This window comes from Ascidiella aspersa, chromosome 1, assembly GCF_963924565.1.
Source record: "Ascidiella aspersa chromosome 1, kaAscAspe10.2, whole genome shotgun sequence".
In the NCBI taxonomy this organism is placed as follows: Eukaryota; Metazoa; Chordata; class Ascidiacea; order Phlebobranchia; family Ascidiidae; genus Ascidiella; species Ascidiella aspersa.
In genome coordinates, this window is record NC_139447.1 from 12,219,310 (window position 1) to 12,247,117 (window position 27,808).

Sequence of the window (27,808 nt, forward strand, 5' to 3'; positions counted from 1 at the left end):
AGATTCTCGTTCAGATCTGCCATACTTTCCAGACTGGTCAACGCTGTAGTAGGATTCTAGACCAGCGCCGACTAGATTACTATGTAAAAAGCTTGACCACAGTTTATGCTAATAAAAATGTTGTAAGCGCTAATTCCTCAATGGATATTTAGATGTATTGCAAGAATATAATAGTTTTTAACCTCTATGTTATTATTAATAAATTTACATAAAGTAACTGAACTAAATAATTGCGATTCATTTACATATACATGTTTTTTGTTCTGTAAATAAGGGATTCAATTAATTTATAAACCAGGTGGCTTCCTAAGTAATAATCTCGATTTGTGATTTGTGCTATGTTGATAACTGACTTGCTGAGTTGCTAGTGGAAAACATTTTTGACCAAATGTTGAGTCCAAGGCAGAACAAGGTATGAGGCAATAAATTTTGCAATTACTTGCTAATATTATGTATTTTTAGTCATATATTGAACTAGGATACTTTATAACAGTGTTTCTTAAAAATTTTTGCAGGGGTAAACAAAAGGGGTGAATAAGGGTGAACCGTCAGAAATGGATGATAGCTCTGCAGTAAATTGACTATTGAACTTGTGTTTTTTGGTGTTTTTGTTTTGTTTATTGTAATAGTGAAGTTGGTTTGCACTGAGTGTATAAGTACAAAAATTTTGTGACTGTGTTTTGTGCTTTTGTAGCTTTATATTTCTTGACTCGAGAAATTGTAGATTTGCAATGGTAAAACTTATCTTGAGTTGATCTTAACAAAAATCAAAACAACCTAAGTCATTTTGTGCTGTTATATATAGACAAGATAGTTTTATAATATCATGAGACAAGGGTGAATGAAATCTGGAGATAGATGCTAGGGGTGAATGAAATCTGGAGATAGATGCTAGGGGTAAACAAACTAAAAAAGTTTGAGAAGCACTGCTTTATAACATTATACTAAATGAGGCTAGTCATTCTATTCACATAATTATATAGCGCAAAAGTAAGCTCACCGAAAACACTTGGATGTAGCAATGCAAACAGTTTTGATCAACTATACCGCAGTGAAAGTGGGATTCTTTACAAGTAATTTGAATGCCTTATGCCTTAATTTTCACAATACAAAATAAAGTTAAAACTTATATGCAGGGCGCGAAAAATTATGTTTATTGAAATTTTTATTTATCCTTTATTATTTAAATAGATATTAAAGTACATTTCAATTATACTGCCCCCATCAAAAAGGGGAACGGGGGAAAAGGGGAACTGATCTTTGCAAAATGCACAAGCGGATCATAGATTTGATTTTATGCGAAACTTTGCTGCTGCGTCATTTTAAGTGTTATTGTCTGGGTTGGTAATTCAAGGTTTTTGAAGGTTTATTAAATTGGTATTCCCAAGAATATTAGAAACCTAAATATAGTAATAAAATGCTGCAGCATTTTTTATAGGATTACAGGAGTTCAGTAAAAAGCTTTTCAGCATGGTTTAACCAGGGGTTTCATAATTTTTAGTCTGGAAGCTTCTAATTTTCCTTAAAGGCTTCTAATTTTCCTTAAATTTCCTTGCCAACCTTTTGGTTTTACAGAGAAAAACAAAATACTTTTATTTGTTTGTTTTTCTGCACTCATTTGTTGAAGTGCAGTTATTGTAGGCCTACTCGTCATCCCTAAAACACTTTTGCACGACCCACAGATTGGGTAGCCCTGATTTAAAGAGTATAGTGCTATCTAACGAATAATTTGGGACAGTGGTTCGCCATCCCTGTGCTATACAATAGTATTTCATAGTAAACTTTTAGCAAATATCGGCCAAAACTTACTAATTCTAAAATATCTGAAGGAATAAATAGCGGACGATATTATCCGTAAACCGGCAAATATTCCATAGTTTGTTACAATTTATAATTAATAATGAGTATTAAATAAAACACTCACCAGTTCGTCTTTTTGCATTTCGGTCAGATTTCACCACTAAGTTAAGCCATTTTAAAAACGTTTTTTTATGTCTTACACTAAGTTCTTTTTTTGCATTTAACTTATAACAAGTCATATTTTGTGGCTATTATTTAGTCATTTTGAATAGCTGGTTATTTATGTCTTGCATTAAGTCTATTTTGTGTTTGACTTATAACAAGTTGATTTTTGTGGCTATTATTTATCCATTTTAAATGACTTTTTCATTATGTCTTACAATGAGTCTTTTTTAGATTCGACTAAAAAAAATATGTTTTTTATGATTTACATTCAGCCCGTTTTTAAAACTTTTTAAGTCATTCATTAAATTTTGGGCTTACTTTAAGACAGTTTAGTGCGAAGTGATTATATTAAGTCATCGTTTTTTGTAGTGTATGAATGGTTTGCTAGAATAAAATAAATAAACGTTTTCAGGTGCAAGTTTAAATAATACCTATAAACCCACTCCAACCCACACCCTAATCCACATAAATAGCTGCAGTAAGCATTACGACTACGTCATACTCATACCTTATCCTGCCTGGGACATACATTATCCTGCGTTACATTTGGTCAAATAATTTGCCGTAGTTATAAATTTCAATTTTATTAATGAGCTTTAAGTTTTCTTTTAGGGAATTTTCTCCAAGTCGGGCATACATTTATAGAAATCAGAAATTTCTATAGGTTTACAAGTCAAAAATTCGTTGAACTGTATTTATTAAATCCAAGGAAAAAAGTAGAATAAATCTTATTGTACGCAGGATTTTTTTAAAGATAACACCAGGAGGTTACGCCATAAAACAGGCAACCTCAAAACGTTTGCTTTTCTCGGTCGAGAGGTGGCGACAAAGTGTTTGCGCTATACATTACATATACATTACAGAAGTACTTAACTGGCTGAACGCCGTCCGTATCTGCACTTAAGTGTTAAATGTGAACCTCAGAAAAGTCTGGTTCAGCGTTGTCTTAATTTATTTTGCCGCGGGTAATTCGTTTCTTATAGTGGGCCAATTATATATTGTTGCAACTATAACTGATGTCTAATCATGCAACTGAAGCTTAATGGCGCAAAGCGTAAAAAATACGTAAGTTTGTTTCAGTTAGCCAATCGTTTAAATTAAAAGTAAACTTGACGCTTTGGACGCATAACAAGATTAGCACTGTATATTATCTCCACGTCCTAATGGGTGCAGCGAAATAACGTAAAAAGTTGGCACGAAGTGCAAAACGCGCATTTACAAAACTCTTATTTTAGATCGTTAATTAGACTAACGTGCTTTTCCGCTGAAAGATTTGTTTCAAAAGGGGCTTAAACAAAACGAAAAGCAAAATAAGATTCGCGTGAAGAAAAACGACATCACACTAAGCAAGAAAATGCAAACGTTTTTTGCAATTACCGTAACCTACATGATTAAAACAGGAATAACATGTAATTTTGATATGGCTCTATGAAAGACAATATAAGGCAACCAATAATTATTTTTACCGGAACACCGTTTCGGATCGTCCCGTCTTACTTTCATCACTAAATCCAACTAAAGTCTTATATACTTATCACGCGCCGTGTATTCTCACTTAACAAAAAACGTTTGCTTTTTTATTACAACCTTTTGGTTATTCGCTGCACCTGGGAACGTTAAATATTGCGAAAATGACTTTCGTCTGTTCTTTTTTTTGGTGTTACAAATAAAGTGATATCTATCTATTCCGTGTTTTAATCTGAAGTAGCATATGAAAGCAGAGTAAGGACTTCGTCGTTATCACATTAATTGAAACTCATTCATTCGTATTTCGGAAGGATGCTAAAGTATACTACAGCGGAAAAAAGCACTTAAATCTTGCATCCTCTTCAATCTTGCAAACACGGCGGGATGGTAATACTGAACAATGAAGGGGACATTGCGTAACGGGCGAAGTAGCAATTCTGTTGTTTAAAGTGCTATTTCACTTTTACACTGCAATGGCTGCATTGTTCGTTTTTCGTATCCCGTTGTGTTTAAAAGCGGATTTATCTGGTTGTTGTATAGGGCGGATTTGTCACGAGATCGACATGCCACAAAAGTTATGTTAAGTTACTTGTTTTTGATGTCATAGTATGGCGTAATTTTGCTATAGTAGCACCCAACAAAAATCACGTCCCGTACTTTTCATGACCTTATTACATTCTGTCTCAGCAACAACTTTATCCACACTTTACAAATACAGTCAAAGTGCTTTCGAAGTGAATTATTTTTTTTACTATGCAACAAACAACAAACTACCTACAGGAAAAGTAGAAAATTCATAAATAGTTCAAAAAACACAGAAAATAGAAACTATAGCGCTTAGGGTTTGACAATTCTTCCACAAGCACGGCTGCTAAAATCAGCGTAAGGACATTAGCCTATAGCTTAGCCTACATCGAAAACGGAAAACTCAATAGATCTCTTCAATTCTGGGAAATTGCGCTTTAAGTTAAACCGGAAGTCACAAAGACTCCAATAAACACTCGCGTTTGACAGGATTGTGGCTTACTAACGTGGAACTATCTACACATTTTTACACAAGTTGTAAGTGGAAATGCATGGTTTGCTTATAGCAGTGGTTCTTAACCGGGGGTAGGGGGCGCGAGCCGTGAGTTCCTAAACAACTACTTTGTGTATACTGATTTTATTGGTTCCATATGGCATACGCTTGGCGGTAATTCTGCTTTTATCATGTGCTATGTAATACATCAAAATTACACATATGTAGTTATGGTTTACGATTTTGCAATTTGCAAGTTTTTAGGATACCAATTTGATTAAAGATTTGCAAACTTTTTGGCTACATATTTGTCTGCGATTTTTAAGCGTTAGGGCCATTCGTTTGATTGGTAATTGCTTCTCGGTATCGGGGCGCTTTTATTTTTATTTGCTGCTTTTACGACCGATGTGGCTTATGTTCAGTCAGAACAATCTGAGACACTTGATTCAGACCTAAGTTGTGGGTATAGAACACTAATTCATGCCCAAACTATATTTTTTGCCAACTTTAATAATATAAAATCAAAACATTTCGCGCCTTGTGCGAATCTTTCCGTTTTTAGTTTTGTTTGAACCTATTTTGTAGACATTTTTAGCTCAAAATGCTTGTTCGTCAAAACCTGCTCAATAAAAGCCAATATATTTTATATCTTTATGTATATAATGCGTACAACCATATTATTAAATTTGGTCCAGCTAACAACTTTAAAAAGAAAGTATAATCAATTTTTAAAACTGGTTTAACACCTATGGTTTACTATACTTTTGCCAACTTTTACTCCATAAATTTCTGTTACGAGCAATACGAAAAACTCTTGTATGTGCCTAGTACGCCACTGTTAAAATCGAAAAAATTCGCCAATTTAGACCAAATAAACACAGTGTTCTTAAGGCATATTTTTGTATGACACCATGTTATGACGTGACTGTATAACGTCATCCCTAATAATGCATTCAACGTAAGTATTTCCTCCCTGCACCCTTGTACAATATTAAGTCGTGTAGGTCTGGTGTTGATATGTTTGATTGGAATAAGATACCAGACAGGTGCAAACAGAGAGGTGTACACTGCCCTAAGGTTTCGCATTCAAATTTGATACAGTAAAATATACTGTTTAGTAAGAGCCGTAAGTTGTTTTTATCTCTGTCTAAAAGGTAAGTCGCACGCGCCCACTGTAACTAAACAGCCCCTTCGCACAAAGAACGTTGTACGCGCGGGACAATAAAGCGCAGCAGGATGTAAGCCGCTGTCGCGAGCTGAATAAAGCAAGTGATATGAACGCATTCTGTATTGAAGTTTTTCCGCTTGACAGGATTAGATAGCTGTAAGTGACTAAAACGATTACGTTAAACTATTGTTTTCCCCAATTAGAGGCGCCTAGGGGTACGGACTCCTAAACCTCTTATACGCACCTGCATACCATTTTACGCCATGTCTGAACATTTGAAAGATCTGGACAAAAATCGGTCTGAAACTGACCAAGCAAACCATAAAAACCATACAAACCAAAAAAGAATAGCGGCAAAACAAGATATGCCCCGAAAATAAATTTTCGGCCCATATAACAAGATATGTCCCGAGAAATAATTTTTTTTAAACTACAAAAAGGGGCCTGGTTTAAAAAAAAGTTTAAAAACCACTAGACTCAAGCAAATCAAAAACAATATGTATATTGTATACATATGACTTATAGTAAAACATTTGTTTTGTTCACAATATATTTTTGCTGAAGTACGGGTCATATCACAAAAGCAACAAGAAGCCAAGAACTTACTATTATTCAAACAGCCTAAAACGCTAAATCTAAAACATAAAACGCATTTTCTAGATCAAAACATGTTGATCTTTAGGCATAAATTATAAAAACGTTTTGATATAAAGTTAAGGGCTAAATCATGCTATTTAAAACTATTGCTGACTCTGGAAAAATGCTTCATGGCATTGTCTTTATACTGGCAGAGAAAACCCCTAACAGCGTTAATGATCAACCGAATCGCGATTCTTTGCTTTCGCTATTTACTGACTCCTTCGCATATAGGCGAAAGAAACAATTTTATCGTGCATGACGTGTTATTTAAACTTACAACTTCGTAATGAATAGGAGAGCAGGGAAGCTAAATGTTAGATAGGCAGCAACAGACTTTGTTTGTTTATTTGAGTTTTATTTAAAAAGTTCGTGTTCCACCTCATCGTCATTCTTTTGCAGTGTGGTTACGTTAATATTGTAAAGGAGCTGAAGTAATTTTATGTAAATAGGGCAGGGGTTCCCAAACCGGGGGTGCCGCGTTACTCTGGGGTGACGATTTTGCCTTTTAGGTGCGCCGAGAGACATTTCAAATTCAGGACTCTTAGTTTTGCTGAAATCGGTAAGCTTCTTGAAGCAATTTATGGTGTACGATTGTAGTGCAAACGTTCAAGAATCTTTTTTTACATTACGAACAGTTTATGTGGGCTGTTTCGATTGTTGTGACATCACAGTAAAAGCACATAGCAGAATGCTAGCAACGGTGCCGCAAACTATTTATATTTTATGTAGAGTGTCGTAAGCCTAAAAGGTTGGGATCCAACGAAATAGGGTAAGGGAAAAGTTAATTCTTCACACAAACTATGTAGCTACAAGGGTCATTGACGATTTTGCACCGAATTTTAAAAGGCTGTCAAACTAAAAACTAAATTGCTAATGCAACGATGCGAAAACGGTCGCGATTTAGGAATGATGTGGTAATGAAGAGAATATTTAGCGCGAACAGGTATTTCGAAATACCAACGTGCTGATTTAGACAACTGTGTACTGTATATACTTCTTTTTTTAAATGAGGAAGCAAGCCATTGAGTTGCGCACAGTAACATTGACCATTTTATATTAAGAAATCAATATGCACATTTATGTATGTAAACAGAAAAGATCAGGATGGCACATGACGTACGTTGATCAGCATTATATCGATATATTTTAATAGCCAGGTTAGTAAACGTAATAAATACACAAACGGCAACTGATATTATAGTCAATACCTAGGTCATTAAATGTGGGCTGCATTAGTCAACTGACGTATATACAGCCCACATGTTTACGTGCTGCAAAAGAAAAAAAAAACTAGCGCGTATGCGCAAAAAGTGACCGGTATATGATCTAATTCTAAATCTAAAACGAAATTATATGTAAAGACTATACGCTTTCATGCTGTGATCAATTTAAGAAAGGAGACAACAGTATATTACAATTGTATAAGGGAATGGATAATTTGCCGTCGTTGTAAGGCATTTCGATGAGCTGTTAGGACAATTTGTTTTTGATCCAGGCAATCTGTAGTGATCTAAACGTCTGGTTAAATCACTAAACTTCAAAAAAGTTAAACATTGTGTTTATCTCGTTTTAAAGGTGTTACAAATAATTAATACAACAATGGCCGTAAAGTCATTATGGATTCGCGCAAACGACCAAAATTTCACCTGGAAAAGATGTAAGAGCAGTGGTGAAAGTAGAATAGTTTTTATACCGAAATGATGTTTTATGGGATGACGTCACACACAAAAACTTTTCGATCCAATTGTCCGCGAAACGACTTAATTTGTGACATGCAGTAATTCCTACCAAAATGAAAAGTGTTCTGAAACTGTAATATGTTTTACCTATATATAGGTAAACTCTTGCGTTCGTGGTAGTAATCTTCTTGTTTCAATTGTGTAAAAGTGTAAAAAAAATTGATAAAATGGCAGCAATTGCGCTGCCATCTGTTGTTGATATCGTGGAAAATAGTGATGGAAAATACACCTATAAGCACGAAGCTTTAAGGCAAATTCTGACTCAAGAGTCCGTCAGAAATAGTCCGATTGCAGTTTACTCTATTTTTGGTACTTCTGGCAGCGGAAAATCGTATCTTCTCAACATATTTGCTCATTTCCTGCGAGAAAGGCATTCCGCTGTTTCAAAGGTAGGCTGCATTATTTTACGTATCAAGGCTACTAAAGTACCACCAGGTGCCGAAATCAGTGCTCCGCAAACGATGTGCCGCGACGTTCCTGGAGATGTGTTACTTGTATCTTGGCCTTATGCAATAATCCGGCTGCAACTTTATGAACTTTCCTTGATATATGAAACGTGTTTAAAACCTATATTACGTTTTATCGCCGGAAGTCAAATTTTAAACGAGTGTTTTAACTCAGTGTTTCTTAATCAGGTGAATGCTTCACCCTTTTAGGGTGAATACAATTTTTGCAGGGGTGAACCAACCAAAAGGGGTGTATAAGGGTGAACCGTTAGAAATGGATGATAGCTTGCGAGCAGGGCGTGCCTGCTTCAGTGTATACAGGGTATATACGAGATAGTTTTATCATATCATGAGACAAGGGTGAATGAAATCTCGAGAGAAATGCTAGAGGTGAACAAAACTAAAAAAGTTTAAGAAGCACTGTTTTAACTAACTCCGCTAAAGAGTAAAAACATACAAGAATTGTTTATTACCTATTACACCAAAGTGAAAAATAAACCCACCGAATATCATTGTAAATGTATGACGTTTTGTATGTATATATTAAAGGCTACTGTTCCGAAAAATAAATTGGGAAAAAATACAAAGCAAAATTGTCAGGTTTCATTATTCGAATATACTATTAAAAACCCTTTTGTGATCCGCAAAGCGGTGAAGTTTTTCGGACTTTGATTGCCGGCGTAATATATTTTAGGAAGGCGGTTAAACCGCAAATCAGAAGATAAAATAACGTAATTCGTCAAATTTTCTGCGCCTTCGGAGCGTTTATTCATAATTTTTATTTTTTCTCTGTGCGCCTAGAATATTGCTTGTGTTGTCGTTCGTCGTATATTAGTAGGTGTCAAAAAGGGTTGCAGAGCACTGGCCTAAATAGTTAACTCTATAGCTTTTGACAATACCGCTATTCCAAGAACTAAAAATAAATCTTGCCAAGTTGATCACCGATTATTTATCGGGTCTTTATTATAGAATGACAGGGAAGAAAAATACCAAGTTTTTAAAAAAATATTCGAGAGCAGAAACGACATTACATCGACTACCAAAGGAATTCGAATGACAACAAAACCTTTTTGGATGCACAAAGAAAAGAAGGTAACTACATTCAGGCATATAACAAACTCGTACCCATGTAGTTATTTTTTTATTCTGTTTTTATACGTAATTTAACTCACAACATCGAGCAATAGTGAAAGCTGTAAATGCGTGTTGAGGTTTGGATAAATACAAAGCGCCATTTTACATGTTATAACATGTGCAGTTGGTAGCGGCCGATCCCGGATTTGTATGTGTATGTATGCAAACTTTCGGATGTGACGTCATAATATGAAAAGAAACAAAACGATATTAAAAAAAAAAAAACGATATGTGTGATCGAATTCGTTTGGAAATAAGCGCGTTATGAACATAAAAAGGTTAAGGCCGTAAAGCTTACAACAATGGCTGTCGTCTATAAACCAGGTAGAAAGCATATACTGCGTTTTCTAATTTGAAGAGTAGTGTACGTTATAGATTTGCGCACAATTTTAAAACAAGTATTAACGAAATTAAGTAGGTAGAAAATGAGGGTCCGAGCATGACCGCGTGCCCCCCTCTAACGGCATCCGCACCTGGCAGTTGGTTTGTTTTTAGTCTGTCGCAGTTTTCCTGGTGGACGTCGAGGGCAGTCACGCCACGAAACAGTGCTTTGGAGACGAGTCGCTTTTGTTTTCATTCTGTAACATACTGAGCTCATATCAAATTATCAACTGCAGTAACAAAATCGACAGACATCTTATTGAAGAGCTCGGGGTAACAATTTTGTTTATTAGTCTCATATAAGCAACTTTAATTGTTTATGGTTAGAGTAATGGTATCAAGAAAACGAACATTACAGAACTTTTTTATTTTAAGACATTTGCAAACTTGCGAAGTAATTTTCAAGGAATCCCTGGTTCAACGGTGCGTATGTTTCTAGTTTTTTATTTAAGTCTCAACAAAACCGATTTGGCATTGCAACCTTAAGCTGTTAAAAAGAATAATAAATTTCATTTAAATAAATAAAATCAGCCTGAGTTAGCCTAAAGCAAGTTACACGTCTTAAGGACTAAGGCATAAACCTGTGAGGGGAGAGTTAATCTTTGTTAGCATTACCTTCAACGCACATTACATCCCGATAACAAAATTAATTATTTTGCTAAAAAAAATTCTTTCTGCCTTAAACAGTGTGGATAACCGTCGATTTAAAGAATTAGTTTGAGTGAAAGCTTGAAGAGAAATGATGGAAACAAAGTCTGACAGTAAACTCTTTACGTTACCAGAGCTGCTAATTTTGTTTTAGCTTGCGGGCAGTTAGGAAATCAAAAATCGCAGCACACTCTTTACAAAAAGCCATACTTTAAAAAAATAATCGTTCTGTAAATTGAATGTGATGTCACCCTGAATAAATGAAAAGGCAATAGTTAAATACCAAAATATTATCAGTTATTTTAGGATATCACATTGACAGAATAGTTACGTGAACACGACCATGTTGACCAGTGACAGACAATTTTTTACAGTGTGATCCATAAGGTAAAACATTTTGATTCGCAAACCTTAAACAGGTGCATAACTTTTTTCTCGGCTAACCAAATATCAGGAGTTAATAAAACAGCGAAGCTTTGGCGACCCAGTTGTGATCCATAAACTTTTTATAAGTAGACAAACATACGACTAATAGTAATATAGAATGAATAAACTCGAATTTATTATTATATTTATAAAAAATGTCTTAGTATTTCTGCCACAGTTTCCAAAAATTTTGAAGAAACCTTGCTCAGGACCGATTATATTAAATCAAACCATATGTAACCTACTGCAGTCGGAGACCCAGCCAAATTAAACGACGATCCAATTTTCGGGTCGCGGCCTTTGCCTAAATTCTCGAACTATGGCATAAAAACAGAAATACTTGCGCCCTGGTTCAATTTTTCCCTTCCTATTATTGTGTACACTTTTTCAGAAGCTTATGCTGCTCGTTCGAGATTGGCGAAGACCACAGTACGATTTTGGGGTAATTGGAGGAAATAAATATACGACAAAGGTAGGCCTATATTAACTTTTGCGAATATCTATTATGGTGACAATGGAATGCTCCAATCTAAAATTGTTTATGGTATTTACAAACAAAATTAGACAAAGCTGGTGTGAGTATATCCTAAAATAGCTTATATCTTGAAAGAATAACCACTCTTAGTAGAATCGAAAAAACGATTTACCAGTGTTTAGTTTCCTTTCAGGCACTTAGTAAAATGTTTTTGCGAATGGTGACAACAAATGTGTTTAATTTATCATTACTAATTTAAACGATTTTTTTCCACAGCTTCAACTTGATTCCATGCTTTCAATGCAGCAATTGGATAACTTATACGAATCTGTTCAATGTTTCTTATTGCCAGACCCAGGAGATGCTGTGGCTACTACAATTACCAACAATTTAAAAGGTAGGTTTGAGGATGCAGGCTATAACAATTAATGTCACGATATGAACTATGGGTTGCAGCAGTATTAAAACCACCTTGAAACAGAATAAAATGATATCCGGGCTCATTTCAAAGGCATGAAAGCTAATACTGTATTACACTGCTATCAATAGGATCAGCAATACAAAAAAATGCGTTTTATTAGGAAACGTTATATAACCTTTGGATATAAAATATGTATTTTTCAATAAGCATCGTGATAAAACAATGGCATTAATAAGCATTTAAAAAAATGTTTCCTGAACCATTTTTTTATTCAATAAAAACAAAACATAAAACTATAAACTTGCACATTTCACGAGTTTTTAATGTAACGCCAGAAAAAGTGAAAAATTAAATCAATTTTGCGTTAACAAAACTTCATATCTAGGATTCAATCATTTTACAGATCTTGATGATGTTGCCTTAAAGCAAATTTCTGGTCTTTTTGAACTACTATTTTCCAATGAAAACCTGGTGTTAAAAGTCTTCGATGGTATAGAAACTAACGGTGAAACAATGTTGAACCAACTGGAAATGTTTGACTTTAATGCATTACTGTCGGATTCTAAAAAGCTAAAAAACGTGTTCGAGGTAGGCAAGTGTTTTACCTCTAGTTAAAAAAAGCATTTTAATGTTATCTAATGCCAATGCTACAGGCAGTTCAAGAAAAAAATAGTTCGGAAACTGTTGAAACAAGCGTGCAACTTTATAGAAACATCATGGAGAAGGTAATCTGTTTTAATCCATTGTACGGTATTGTTATTTTCAGCAATTCGTAAATTGTATTTGAATTTTTGTTACATTTTTTGGTCCCGGTTAACACGTGGGTTGATTTTACCCGGTTAACTTAAATCAGATATCTTGGGAATTTTAGACCAGACAAAATACCCGCGTTGCCCTTGTTAAATAAGGCATATTCCACTTCGTTTATTGATTTTTTTGTAAAAATTACTGCCTTTAAGCGTTAACAAGGGTGCATCGCTCCATTTAAAATAAAACAGACTAAAAACTCGGAAATGTTTTACCGTTCAATTTAGGTAAACATTATCAGGTTTATTGTTTACCACGCGAGACGTTCATCTTCCCTTGTCCGGGAAAACATGTTTATCAAAGACTGCCAAAATAACATAATGTAACAACATTAGGCCAATTTTGCCTTAACAAGCAAGAACAAAATTGTCTTGCACATCCACAAGCAAATGCACGGCAGAACGAATCGAAAATAAAATAGTAAACGTTAAAAAGCCCATCATAGCCGACATAAACAAAGTGTAGGTTGTGTTTCTCAAGCTATGGGTAGCGACCCCAAATTAGGTCGCTGTTTGATTTAGTTGGGTCACCGACCGCACTATAGTTAATATGATTAAATGAGATTGTTTCAGAGATAGTTTCTAAATAGAGAAAATTGAGAAAGCAATACGAAGACATAGCCTTTATTAATTAAACTTGACTTTATTTATAAAAATATCTAATGTATTGATCGCTTACAAAAAGTTCAGTGAAGAGAATTGGGTCGACAAAGTTTTGCTATTATTCTTACGCTGAGTATTTGGGTCTCCGTGAAAAAAAGATTTCGAAACACTGGCCTAAAGGAGTCTGCAATAATATATAAAGCGTGTATGGTGCATTACGAATGTTTTTTTTAGATGAAATTGATGTGAGGTAGGTTCTATGTTGAATTTACGCTAGAAACGTACTATACGAAGTGAAGTCGCAATAAATATTGTGCAGACCAATACGAGGTCGTTTCTGGCAATATTTTGTGAGCGAGAATGTATAGCATTTTCCCAAATAGCATACACTTTGGCCGTATTTCCGTTTTCCATCCAGTTTATTCAAAGCGTTAACAATTTTTTTAAAATTTTGGTGTTTAATCTAAGCCAAAACGTAATTACTTAATATTGGGATATTCTGGTCGATCCTTCCACTTTCAGACAGTTGTAAACGAAGAAGACGGTGATTTTGCAACTGCTCACGATAAAGCCAAAGAAGCCGCAATGGAGTCATTTAGACGGCTTAGTGAACAGCAAAGGAAAATATTTCAACCGAAACTTGACGAAAAAATTTTGAAAGAAAATATGGTATGACGAGGTTTTACGCTGTGACGCACGACACTTTACTTTTTTCTTCTTTAGAAACTGGCTGAAATTGTTTACGATAATTCTGTTCGAGAATTTACACAAGAAGTTGAAAAGGTTTGCTAAAGTGATTTAAAAACAGAAATAAGCGTAGATTAAAAACAAAAGTAATTATTTTTTAGATTGGTAAGATTTTCCCGAAAAAGGTCAATGATTCATATAAAAAACACTGCGAGTTGTGCCTCAAAAAATTAAAAACTGTTTTGGGCGACGGCGAGAAGTTTAAAGAGGCCAAAGATCGCATCGTCAAAAATTTAGATGAAAAACGGAAAAAGGAATTTTCTCACAGGCGTAAGATTAAAACACGCCTTGTAGCTGTTTCATCAGCCCTTATCGGCATTACCACAGCTCCGTTGCTTTTGCTGATACCCCCTTTTGGTGCGGCGGTTGCTGCTTCTGTGGTTGCCACTGAGCTGGTTGCTGCAGGTCTCGGTGCGACAGGTGGCGTTGTGGCTCTCGGGGCTGGTGTTGGCATTGACAATTTGGCCGAAACCAACGCTACACCAGAGCTGATGGAACCTGTTGTCGGTGCTGACAACAAGGCTCTGGCCGTTCACACCGAAGATGATGCTCTTTTGGGGGAAGATGCAGCCGGTACAAGTCACTCGGCTACAAATCGCAAAGATGTCGGAAAATAATGCGGCCCATAGCAAACAGCTATCCTTATACCGGCCCGCGAACTATTTTCTTAAAATAAATGAACTTCAGTTTAAATGTTGTCTTATGCAATTTCAAACTAAATTCTGATGAAATTTTAGACGACAATTTCTTAAACCATGCAACAGTTTTTATCGCATTTTCCTTAATCAAGGTAATAAAGATCTACAAGGTTTTTATATCTGGCTTTCAATCGTAGGCCTTCCAGTTATCCGGCCCTTTATGAAAAACTTTGGTGACCCATATAGTAAAATAACCGTAATTTTTATGTTTAAAGGTCGTTAGATCTTGTAGCTTGTTGTTCTTTTATCATAAATGGCGATATATTGTACTATATGTCTTACTATTAACCTGTGTTCCCAGATCGACAAAAAAACCTTTGTAAATAATACGGCAGAGTGAATGTATGTTATCTAATTTAGGTCAACATATGTTTTCGCCAGTTTTAATATGTACATCGTCATATTTTAATTGATATTGCAATCAATAATAATAATAATATACACTGATAATCTAACCGCTTTTTAATTTTGTTTGAGAAGATATTAAACGACAATAGCCCTAATAATTAGTAGCCTCAAAAACGTAAAAAGTAAACATTGTTCCTACCTATATTTCAGTATCGGCTTTGATTTTATTCTAGGTCTAAACACTGTTAGTTTTCTATTGCAAACGGATTGGTGCAATTTGAAGAGAAAGGGGTTAACATAATTATCTTAATCGTTGGCGATAAGACATGTTTTAGTTTGTAACTGAATCCCGATGGCTATCAAACATTAATCAAGACTCGACTCGACATTATATGTTAAGTCAGCCGTTGCTTTGCGCAGTCAGCAGACACTTGAGCTCTTCTTGCAATGTTGGCAGCTCGTGGTTCTTCCGCCATCTTGGTAATACATTTAAAAAATAACTGTTGGGTATACATAAGTAAACAAATCAGATCGTTAAAAAATAATTTTTTAATAATACCGTCGTTATAGATGCAAAAGTTCGAAGTTAATTTTGTTTTTTCAATTCTAAATTATAATCGATAAAAAGTCTGCGAGCAAGCAAAATAAAATAGAATGTTTTAAGCGCCGCTGTCCTATTAAAAACAAACTGTTTGCAAATCCTGTCGGCAACAAGCGCTCGTCAAAAAAATGTTTCAAGGCGGAAATACCACATGACGTAATTATGGGCGTCACTGTAAAAAATCATGGTCAAAGTGTAAATAATAAAAGTTGCATTTGATGAGGTTAAGGTGCACGCGGGTTGTTGAAGCCTTCGATAAAAGTTTGTGGAATTTCTGTAAACGGTAAACCCAAATCAAGTCATTTGCAAACAAGTTTAGGTTGGGCGATTTCTACCTTCAAAGGTAAATTTACTAAAAAATAGTAGCCTAGGTTAACATAGAAGGTATAACCAAACTTCCTAACGCTAAAGAATATTTTAGCCTATAACTATAACCTAAAAAAATATAATCTCTTCAGTCTTTCTATGTTACACTCGTTTTTTAGGCATTTTTACAAACAAAACGCGTCGTTTGTACTGCGGCACTTTCTCAAACAAAGTTTATCAAATTCAGCCTATTTATAAATGAACTTTTTGCGCTTCGGTTGAATGTGTTCCGTCTTTAAAATGTGAACGAAAAAACCGCTGCCCTTGATGGGTTGGGTATCGACAGTGTTACAGCGAGAAACGTTATTTAATTTCTATGGTCAATGTCAAAGGACGGTGTAGTCGTCAAGCTAGCCGTCAAGTCCATGGACGGAGAAAATACTGTCAATTTGCCTTTTGTAATTACAGTTGAAAGTTTACCTGTTGCGCTCAACAGATGCGATAAAAAATGGTCACACTTAAAGGGGATTGAGTTTGCGAAAGCATCTAACGACAAAGTGCTACTTCTAATTGGTTTAGACGTGCCCGAGGTGTTTTGGGTCGAAGAGGATCGAAGAGGGAAACGAGGTGAGCTAAGCGCTATAAAGTCGGTTGGTTGGTCACTATTTGGTCCCGCTTCGTCTCAGTCCAGCGATCTCGGCGTACATCACGTTAAAGTCAACCACGTAAATTTGTCATGCGATTTGCTGCACGAGCAAGAAAGATGTGGGAAACGGAGTTCAAGGATTCCAGTTTGAGTCCCGGCGTAGGGATGTCTAAGGACGACAAGTACGCTCTCAAGCTGATGAATGACTCTGTGAAACTGAAGGAGCGCGCAGGCTCACCGAACCTACCGAACAACCGCATACAAGCGATGCAAAGACTAGGATACCTGAAGTGCCGTTAGAGCAAAGACGACTCCCTTTGTAGGAAATACAAGGAGACAATTTAAGCGTATGTGCGCAATGGCTACGCTCGTCGTGTTGTTGAGGAGCCTGTGAATGGCCAAGTATGGTACCTGCCGCATCACCCCGTTCTCCATCCGCAAAAACCGGGAAAGGTGAGGGTAGTGTTCGATTGCGCTGCAAAGTACCGCAACACGTCATTGAATGATCAACTGCTACAAGGACCTGATTAAATGAACAGCCTTGTAGGTGTGCTGCTAAGATTCCGCCAAGAGAAAATTGCATTAGTTGCTGACGTAGAAGCAATGTTTCACCAAGTGAGGGTCGATCCAGTGGACATCAACTGCTTGCGGTTTGTTAGGTGGCCAGACGGCGATACGGCTAAAGAGCCTGTTGACTACCAAATGTTGGTTCACCTGTTTGGCGCAACGTCGTCGCCATGCTGCGCTAGTTTCTGCCTTCGACGGACCGCAGACGATAATAGCAAGGATTTCGCCCCTGAAACTGTTGCAACAGTCCATGAAAACTTCTATGTCGATGACTGCCTAAAGTCTGTTGCAACTCCTAATGAGGCAACAAAACTAATCAAAGAACTCCGCGAATTGCTTCAGCGCAGTGGTTTTAATTTACGAAAATGGTTAAGCAATTGCGAAGAGATTTTGGACGCCGTTCCAATAGGCGACACAGCCAAGTCGTCGTTTCCGTTAAACGCCGAAGTGGAAAGAGTACTTGGAGTAAGCTGGAATTTTCGGTTTGATGCCTTCCAGTTTGAAGTTAATTTAAAGCAAAAACCTGTCACGAGAAGGGGTATATTGTCTGTTACCAGTTCCCTGTTTGATCCTATGGGATTTGTGGCACCTGTTGTGTTGCAGGCCAGAATGTTGCTGCAAGAGCTGTGTAAGCAAAAGCTGGGATGGGACGAAGAAGTGCCGGACGACATTGCTAGTGCGTGGCACCAGTGGGTCTCTGAGTTGCCAAATTTAGCCAGCGTACAAATTCCCATGCAGATGTTTGAAACCAAACGACGTCGAAATAATTAAGTGCTACGACTTACACCATTTCGCAGATGCTTCATCATACGGTTATAGAACAGTGTCGTATTTAGGAGTCGTTGACTACGAAGAAAGAGTACGCTGCTCTATTCTGTTCGCTAAAGCACGCCTAGCTCCACTGAAAACCGTTTCAATACCGAGGCTGGAGTTGACTGCAGCTACCCTTGCTGTGAAAATGGACCAGGTTTTACGAAAGGAATTGAATCTAAAAATTCAAAAGTCTGTTTTGGACCGATTCAAACGTCAGTTTTGCGGTGCATCAACAACAAAACGAAGCGTTTCCCTACCTTTGTAGCAAATTGGCTCACGAAGATTGGCGAGGGTACGGATCCATTGCAATGGAGACACATGCCAACTAAGCTCAATCCAGCAGATGACGCGTCCCGGGGGTTGAGTGTTAAGGCGCTCATGGAGAGAGGCCGCTGATTCAAAGGTCCGCCGTTTCTGTATCAGGATGAAACCCAGTGGCCGTCTAGTCCGCTATACGCCGATGAACTACCAGCCGAATTTGTGAAGAAGCCGCCGTCAGATGTGAAAGTCCACTTAGTTTCACACAATTCCAACTGTTTAGATACGCTGCTGCATCGTTACTCGTGATGGGCGAGGTTAAAAAAGGCTGTAGCTTGGTTGTTGCGTTTCGTAAATTGCATACGAAACAAGAAATCGAAGTTTGCATCATTGTTGACTGTACCTGAACTTAAGACTACCGAACTCGCAGTGATCAAGTACGTGCAAAAACAAAACTTCCCAAAAGATATCCGGGTTTTGTCACAGTGTCAAAAGGAGCGCGGCGCTGGTAAGCGCGCGCTAAAGAAAATGACCTTGCAAAAACTGAACCCGATGTTGGTCGAAGGCGTTTTGAGCGTTGGAGGGCGCCTCAATTACGCTCCGGTGTCATACGATCTGAAGCATCCTGTGATACTGCCACACAAACACCACGTAACGGACTTGATTATTGAGGATCACCACCAAACAGTTCACCACTCTGGCATGGTCCTAACATGGAACTTGCTGCGCCAAAGATATTGGGTCGTTCGCGGAGGAGTTGCTGTACGACGAGTGCTTGGAAAATGCATTTTCTGCCGCCTACGAAATGAGCCCAGCGGACAACAGAAGATGGCCGATTTACCGCGTGAGCGCATCACGCCCAACCATCCGCCATTGTCATTTGTGGGCGTCGACCATTTTGGTTCGCTCATGGTTAAACAAGGCCGTAGCGAAGTCAAGCGCTACGGGTGCTTGTTTACTTGCTTAACGATACGTGCGGTGCATGTTGAGATCGCACACTCAATGACAACTGACTCGTTTATGACGCGCTTCGCAGATTTATCGGTCGCCGAGGAAAACCCCAAAAGATTTTTAGCGACAACGGAACCAACTTCGTGGGGGCCGAGCGCGTTCTCCGCAAATCATTGCAGGACTGGAATCAATCCCAGATAATTGAGGGTCTGCTGCGACAGAGCAACGTCGAATGGGCATTCAGAGGGCGGAGTCTGGGAAAGGCAAATTCGCTCAGTGCGCAAGATTCTGAACGTTTAAATGGCTGGCCAACAGCCTAGTGATGAGACTCTTAGCGCGTTTATGGTGGAAGTAAAAGCGATTCTAAACTCGCGCCTGCTTACACCAGTCACAATGGATCCGGAAAGCGACGAGCCGCTAACGCCGAATCATTTAGTGTTGCTCGGTCGCTGCGACACGCTGCCTCCAGGCGTCTTCGATGAGAAGGACAACTACGTGAGACGGCGATGGCGCCAGGTGCAATACCTGGCAAGTCAATTCTGGCTGAGATGGGTTGCCGAGGACTTGCCGACATTGCAAATGCGGCAAAAATGGACTGTCCAGGAGCGCAACTTCGTGCGCGATGATCTCGTTCCCCTTGCGGACAACTCGGTTCCGCGGGGCCAATGGCTCACTGGGAGAGTCGTGGAAACCTATCCCGACAAAAATGGATCGGTTCGGAGTGTGTTGGTGAAAACCAAAAATGGGACACTTAAAAGGCCAATTGCAAAATTGTGCCTCATTCGCGCTGCGTAACGTCGCGATTTCTGCGTTGCTATGTAAATTGTAAATATGCATGTTCTTTGTTGTTCTCGCTGTATAGTAGTTGGGTTAAGATGTGCTCTAGTTCGGATACGCACATCGGGGCCGGGAATGTTACAGCGAGAAACGTTATTTAATTTCTATGCTGATGACGTCACAATGTTACCGTTTTTCTCTTCTAGTTTCTCTAATGTTGCTAGCAAAAAAGCACAAGGCGCAAGTTCTTAACTTTTAGTTGCTAACTGCAAATTGGGTTTTTCTGTACTAGTTAGTTGTATTGACTAGTCGTATTAAGCTTTTAATTTGTAAGAAGTTAATAATATTACGTTTATTATTTGTTTAGTAATTGATTACAAACTTTAAATTGCAACTGAAATCTAGCCGTGACTGATTATATCCAAGTTAATCCTGGATCCCTAACAAGTTGGTACGTACATTTATTGTGGCTATATTTCCTTTGTTCGTCTGCTATAGCCGTGTATGACGTCATAATGGCATTTCGTTATGTTGATTTTTCGTACTGTTAATTGTTTAACAGAGAACCGTCACCGTTCAAGACTGTGTGACAAATATAGGCAGTGCTGGCGGGGACGCGTTCCAACTAAAAACACCCATGCAACGGGTGATGTAGGCCAGGCTACATAGGTCGCTTACGTGCAGCCACGACCGTTACAGACAGAATGACGTCAGACAACAAAAAGCCGGTGTGCAAGATCCCACTGAGCTGGAGTGAGGTACAGGATATAATTGATCGGTACTTGAAAGATAAAACCACTGATCGGTACTTGAAAGATAAACCGGCGACTTTTGTGATTTGTTACTTTGTATTGTAAATAAACGAGTTGTAAACACGGCATAACTACGATATTAAAACAGAGATACGCTAATGAAAATTTCATTTTGAACAAACCCGTAGAAGTGTTCCACGTGCTTAGGGCACCAAGGAAAGGGGACGCAGAGCAGAAAATTTTCCGGGTTATATTATTATAAATTTTCCATTACCTTCATAAGTAATATATATTACACTTATAAGCAACAATATAATAGCATTTTGAAATTCCAGAGGGGGGCAAGTGTTTTTTTTTCATGGCCCACTTAATTAGTAAAAAAATGGCGGTGGCCCATCAACGTTCAATATAAAACACTAAGTTTCAACAAGACAGTAAATTAATAAAGCTTGTACATTATTTCAAGTGTGTTATGTCGCCCGATACTTAATGGCGTGGCTTGGGACCGCCCAGGCAGGTAGCTCAATATATATACAGGCGCGTGAAAGATGCACACCTTTCTGTTTTATATTAGGAAAACGAAGGGGTGTCAACGCAAGATCAATACATAACAAGTAACGCATATACACACCAACTAAGATCTGTCCTAGCCAAGCAACATGTGGCTGTTCAATTGATGCAGATACCAAAACGCTGCAATTAAGAATCACTACAGCAAAAATAAGCCATATTTGCGCACTATAGCAACGTAACACGACATTCAATAGGCAGCACACCTACGAAATATGTTGATCGACAACATCAGCAAATATGATGGGCAGCTAATAGAAAAAGGAGCAGTTAATAATAAAATGCGCCGAAGGCGCCGAAAATTTTACGTATTACATTCCTTTATCTTCTGATTTTGCGGTTTTACAGATGTTCTGAAAATTTCTGAAGCGAGTCGTATTACATTCCTTTATCTTCTGATTTTGCGGTTTTACAGACTTTCTAAAAAATTTCTGAATTCAGTCGAAGTCCTAAAAATTGTACTCCCTTGCAATAGCTGACGGAAAACGGTAAACAGAGGGCTTTTAATAGCATTTGTTAAATAAAACCGGACATTGGTGCTTTGTACTGTATTTTGTAGCTTCAGATATTTTTCGAAACAACTCCCAAGGCTAATTATACTATCACAAAATGCCAATAGTATATTTACAATGATACTTTATGGGCTTCGAGCGCATGGTTAATCTTTTACACCTGGAATATTGCATAAGGTCAAAATACCTACCTTTCTAAGATATACATTTTTCGCGACAATGCGACTGATTAAAAAGTACCCTGGGACACAACTAACACAATTACAGGAATGTCGCGGCACACCGGTTGCAGAGCACTGTCCTAAACCAGCAGAATTACTGCTCGCAAACAAAACCTAACACATTGTAAAAAGAAATAATGTCACAAACATAATATTAGGTTGTCTGTCGGACTCTTATGTGTTCATAATTAGCCTACATGATTTTTTTGCTGTATGCAAAGCTCTGTGGCCCACTAAAAACAGCGTCATGGCCCACAACTGGGCCATGGCCCATAGGTTGAAAACCTCTGATCTAGGACTAGGTGATAGCAAATGAAATAAAAGAGAATAGTTAATTTTTAAATCCACTGTTTTTAAATAACGGGGATTTAACGTATAACTTCGTGCCAAAGTGTTTAAAACGGGTAAAAAAAACAAAAATTAACATAGTAATCGAAAATGCTGTACAAAAAGATTGTTCGTGCATTTTCCACTATAAGTTAAAATTAAAAAAAACAGCGGTAGCCTACCAGTACCACAGAACACTGTATTATTTGTTCGTACAAATGCTTCTTTCAGGTTTATCCGCAATTATCTGCCCGCAAATATAGTATAATTATATTTTATTTACGATTCAAAGTGGTAGCAAATGCTTTAGACATGTACTCTATTTGTAGTAAGGACCTCTTGCTCGCAGTATTGAAGTAATTGCAAATAAAACTGAATGATACATTAATTTAAACCAGGGAGTCGAACCGGAGCCGAACTGGAACTATGGTTTTGGGTAATTTTTTCCGAACCGAACCCGAACCTTTAAACCAGTGGTTCCCATACTTAAAACTTTTTTCTCGCGGCACACTAAAAAATATCTTAAATATTTCGCGCACATTTTTAACAGAACAACAGTAGAGTAATTTTACCAATGGTCCTTAACACGCGACAAACCATATGTAAATGTCTCAATATGATTAATTTGTAATGGATAGTGCGTATATTTAAGTCTAAAATGTTTGCCTGTATCCATTTAGTAATACAAATAACTTATTTTGCCAAATTACAAAAAAAGTTTCGCGGCACACTTAATAATCTCTCGAGGCACACTAGTGTGCCGCGGCACACAGTTTGGGAATCACTGCATGCTTTAAACAAAAACTGTTCACTCCAGCATGACATCACAACTTGTATTTTACAGATTCAAGTTACGCCATGTTTGAAATTTTATGAAAAAATATGAATATTGATTAAATAAAACGTGGATTTTTTTAAATTTTGAGATATTTCAATAATGAGTTGCTGGTTTTTAAATACGTCACGTAACTAAGATTAAATGTCTTACAATTCAAAGTTTATCACATTATTAGATTTAACGCAACTTATATTGTATCCGAACCGAAACTTTATGAACAGGTTTTGAAATAATATCATTCAGATATTTGTTTTTAAGGTTAAATATTACACGGCGCCTTGATGGCTAAAACACTGCCATGCCATAATGTAAAATACAACATACTCTGAAACGAAACGTATACGCGCGAAGCGCGAAAAAAAGCAAACAAGCATGGGCTATATGTAGGCTTGCCATACGTCCCGGTTCAGCCGGGACAGTACCGGTTTTAAGGCCTTGTCCCGGTGTCCCGGCCGGTTAATCAATTTGTCCCGCATTTTTCAATTTGAGATTTACCAAAAAAAAAAAATTAAAAATGTAAAAATTCTTGAGTTAGCCTTTTAGCAATTATTTCTCAAAACTATAAAAGTAATACTTCTTATTTTTCATTTTTGGTTGGTAAGGCTGTCAAGAATTTTTTTTTTAACATAAATTAATTTTTCCAGCGGGTGTTAAGAACTATTTTTCTGGGGGTGAGGTTGCTGGGGCTAGGTCCTTTTTTGTGTGTGGTGAGTAAAAAAATTAAATGAATATTATCTGGCGGGTGCTGGGAGATAACTTTTTGAAGGAGGTAAGCGAGCGCCGTCGCAAACCGGTTACCGTTAAGCAATTTTTATTTTTAAGGATTGTTTTCACGTATGACGCAGTTTGGTGCCGGTATTATTGCTTGCATATTACGCATGTCTAAACAATTGCTGTTACAACTTAAAGTTTAAGGTTTGTTAGTAATTCTAGATCGATAAATGTCGCAGGTTTTCAGCATTACTAATTAAATTGAAGTCATAACACAATGATTGCTTTAATAGAAAGAAGTTTTAATGTTTCCAACTTAAGACTTATATGTTTAAAAACTTCTTGATGTCTGTTACCGCGCAAAATTTAGGTAGAGTTCGCAAAATTTCGCATTTAATGGGGCGGTTTTAATGCTAACCAATTTTTAGTTTCAATCGAGATTTTACTTATGTTGGACGCAATATGGTACAGAGATTACGTCTCGGTTTAAAGGTTTTACGTTTGTAAGTGGTTACAAAATTGCTTTTTGGTTACATACTTTGTTGCATGTATGAAAAAAAAAAACTGTAAAGATAGTAATTTAATCACACAAGACGAAGAATTGAATCTGTTTCTTTAAAAATTGCTTTTTGGTTACACTTTGTTGTGCTGTATAAAAAACTTTAATCGCAATTACCTGCGAGGAAATAAAAATCAAATTAGGTATATTGCCTTAATTTAAATTAATTACTTTTAGGTTTAAGAACTTCTTGAAGTATGTTACCGTGCCAAATTTAGATAGAGTTCGCATTTAATGCGGCGCTTTTAATCGTAACCAATTTTCAGATTTAAACGAGATTTTACTTTCGTTGGAGGCAGTATGACACCAGGATTACGTATTTGCTGAATATCACGCCATGTAAACAATGGCTGCTATACAACTTAAGGTTATACGTTAGTGAGTGGTTCCCTATCGATATATGTCACTTGTTTTCGTTACGTAAAAGATGTTTGACGTGCTTAGCCGTTGGGTATTTAGTCGTTTCAATGCAATAAGAACACATTATTTGCAATTTTGTTTCAACAAAATGTAAAATTTTAGTTTGCGAAGACGAACAATTAGATGTTTCACAGTCACGCAGACAACAGCGATAATTTATTGACACGCCATCCGATTAAATGCTGCTTTCACACAGGCTAAAGAATGTAACTTAATTTGTGGGGAATCATTTAGTTAACCCATTTCAGGCAGAATAAGCCAAAAAATAGTCAAAGGACGACCAACATATATGCTGTATATAACAATTAACGACTGTAGAAATTAAAATGTTTTTTATCTTCAGTAGAAAGAGAGTGGCCCAAATAATAGATAAAAGATAAAAAAGATTTCATTTCTTTTATTAGCAAACGTTTCGGCAATTTCTTTTGCCATCTTCAGTGCAGTATCTTAGCCTCACTTACTGCACTGATGATGGCAAAAGAAATTGCCGAAACGTTTGCTAATAAAAGAATGAATCTTTTATCTATTATTTGGGCCACTCTCTTTCTACTGAAGATAATGAACAGATCCGTGTTTAGTGTTCCTAAAATGTTTTATTTAGAAAAAATTAAAATGTTTACGACGTTACACACTATTTAGCACTCAAGCCAGGATATTACGCTATCCGTAACATTACTTAATAAAATGGTGAATTACCTTTTTAAATCATCGGCAATAACACGCGGCTCGAGGCCAGCTTGATGGAATCCTAAATTGTTTTAACTTAATTATGCTTGAGAATGATTTAGTCCAGGAATACGAATTTGTCATGTTCCCAGCGCCTTTGCCAACATGTACGGCCTAATATTGTTGCTGTTTTCACGAGGGCCGCATCCTACTTCAATTGTAGAAAGTATTCACTCGACTCATTTTATACACAATACAGAACATTACTTTCGGTTACAATTTAAATTACTTAGACAAACCACCCTTAAAAATTGGGCCCTGAAAAATACCTCCTGACAAAATATAAAACAACCGCAACCCCGTTAAGTACCTGCTTTAAATCTTGTGTATTAGGGTCTTCATTTAGTTTTTTTTGCAGTTTTCGATATGCGTCCCGGATTTACGTTTCTAAAAAATGGCAAGCCTAGCTATATGGGTAGTTAAAATTGGCAAAACATATAGTTCGACAGGCTCTCGAGAACCGCATTTGGCACGTGGGTCTCAACCACGCTGAGACATGAAAATTCTACCAACTTAAAGTGCAATGAATGTACGCCACAGCTATCATGGTGGCCACAACGACATGATAACACTAAAAGCTATTCATAACCGTCTAAAAAAGGCTCTGCTGCCCACAATAGAGCCGCGGCCCACAGTTTGCCGGCCACTGAATTAGCCTCACAAAAGATTCAACGACAACAAAGCGCGAAATCACATAATAATAGAACAACAACGGACAACCCTGGTAACAGAAACGAGTTTTTTTATTTTTTTTATTACGCTGAAACAACAAAATAGAAAGACGGACGAGAATAAAAAATAGCAACTATCAAGAGCGACAGGTTGGGCCAAAGGCCAGCCCACTTAACTTTATGAATTTCGAGATTTTCAGAATTTAAAGCACAGATATACTCTAGTGTTTTATAGACTAGTCCATAGAAATTATGATTTCTATAGAGACTTTGGACTTGATCATTAAAAACAAACATAGAAAACAGAAACGAGCTCGCGACAGCTGTTCGTTTAACTCGTACAACGCCTCTAGTGTTAGAACCATCCTATTCGAAATGAAACAATGACTAGTGTTATGATGTCATGTTTTGACAAAGTTTGGTATTTTGTATATGCTCTGTAATCTTGTAACCCAGCGGTGTCCAACTCAAACATGCCGGCGTGCCAATTTTTATCTTATAATTTTGTCTAGTGCCAAAGTTTCGCAACTAATTAGTTTTAAACTTAAAAGCGTTTTTTTACAAAAAATAAAATCGTTTGTTTACACATGAAAAACATTTAATTATTTAATCAAGCAAACCATTTCATCATTTGCCTTAAGCTGTGAAATACCCTTTACTGCCTAATGCATATACACCCCACCCGGCCCGTTAGCAATTAAGCAAAATGGTCCACGACAAAGTGTCCGTCGGTGAGCTGATAATTACTTCTTCACACCAAGCTCTATAATTATGTGAATGTTAGCCTCCACGATACAGTATATCAGAAGTAAAGTAACTGTTAGTTATCGTGATTTCCGCGATTGTTTTGTATTGTGAATAAACAATGGCAAATGGCTGAATAACAAATTAGCATTTTTGACAACAAATTTAGCATTTTGGGGGGGATCCTGCGTCAGTGGCGTAGCCAGCCGAAAATTTTGGGGAGGCCAAAATGGATTTTTTAGTTTAGCTTTTGTCATTGTATTAACCGCCGTAACGAACACAAATAACAATGCTAGCAAACCGTTTCGAGCAGCAACTGACTGAATGTTAAACGCAATACTCAAAAAACAGTCAAAGAGCAAAAACTGTCTAAAAGTAGTAAAACTACAAGCAAACGTTATATTAAGTACATCGTTTGTGACGTAACAATGCATAACAATTGAAGGTGTGGCATGCCTGTGATCGACTGTTGTGGTACTGCTAATACATGCTACAACACAAATTATTAAGAGTAAAATATTTATAAATTTTGGGGGTCATGGCCACTGGCTACGCCTATGTCTTGCATGCCATTTTTTATTAGTGATAAATGTGGCACATATGCCGCGTGTTGGACACTCCTGCTGTAATCTGTGTCATCCATTTCAGAACTTTTTCCTAACGCCTGAATGGTAAAATTGCTTGTGTGAGGTGACTGAGGTCCCTTCCC

The 27,808-nt window shown here is 37.2% G+C and overlaps 1 protein-coding gene and 1 pseudogene across 1 annotated transcript; both read left to right on the forward strand.

Annotated features, from left to right (window-relative positions):
* Positions 1-8,163: 8,163 nt before the first annotated feature.
* Positions 8,164-15,169, forward strand: LOC146167550 (atlastin-1-like). Its single transcript, XM_083386009.1, has 11 exons — positions 8,164-8,385; positions 9,412-9,534; positions 10,072-10,230; positions 10,333-10,380; positions 11,423-11,503; positions 11,783-11,903; positions 12,331-12,515; positions 12,581-12,652; positions 13,859-14,005; positions 14,060-14,119; positions 14,185-15,169. The coding sequence occupies exons 1-11, from the start codon at positions 8,164-8,166 to the stop codon at positions 14,698-14,700; spliced, it is 1,734 nt and encodes a 577-aa protein (XP_083242135.1). The 3' UTR covers positions 14,701-15,169.
* Positions 15,170-16,419: 1,250 nt separating this feature from the next.
* On the forward strand, positions 16,420-17,213 carry LOC146167551 (uncharacterized; annotated as a pseudogene).
* Positions 17,214-27,808: the final 10,595 nt, after the last annotated feature.

What these genes read in the sequence shown, in the direction of transcription:
- LOC146167550 (XM_083386009.1), top strand. Translation starts at nt 8,164, where the DNA reads ATGGCAGCAATTGCGCTGCCATCTGTTGTTGATATCGTGGAAAATAGT. An exon ending in GGCATTCCGCTGTTTCAAAG is followed by an intron (nt 8,386 to 9,411) that starts GTAGGCTGCATT and finishes TCTTTATTATAG; the next exon opens with AATGACAGGGAAGAAAAATA. An exon ending in AAATTTTGAAAGAAAATATG is followed by an intron (nt 14,006 to 14,059) that starts GTATGACGAGGT and finishes TTTCTTCTTTAG; the next exon opens with AAACTGGCTGAAATTGTTTA.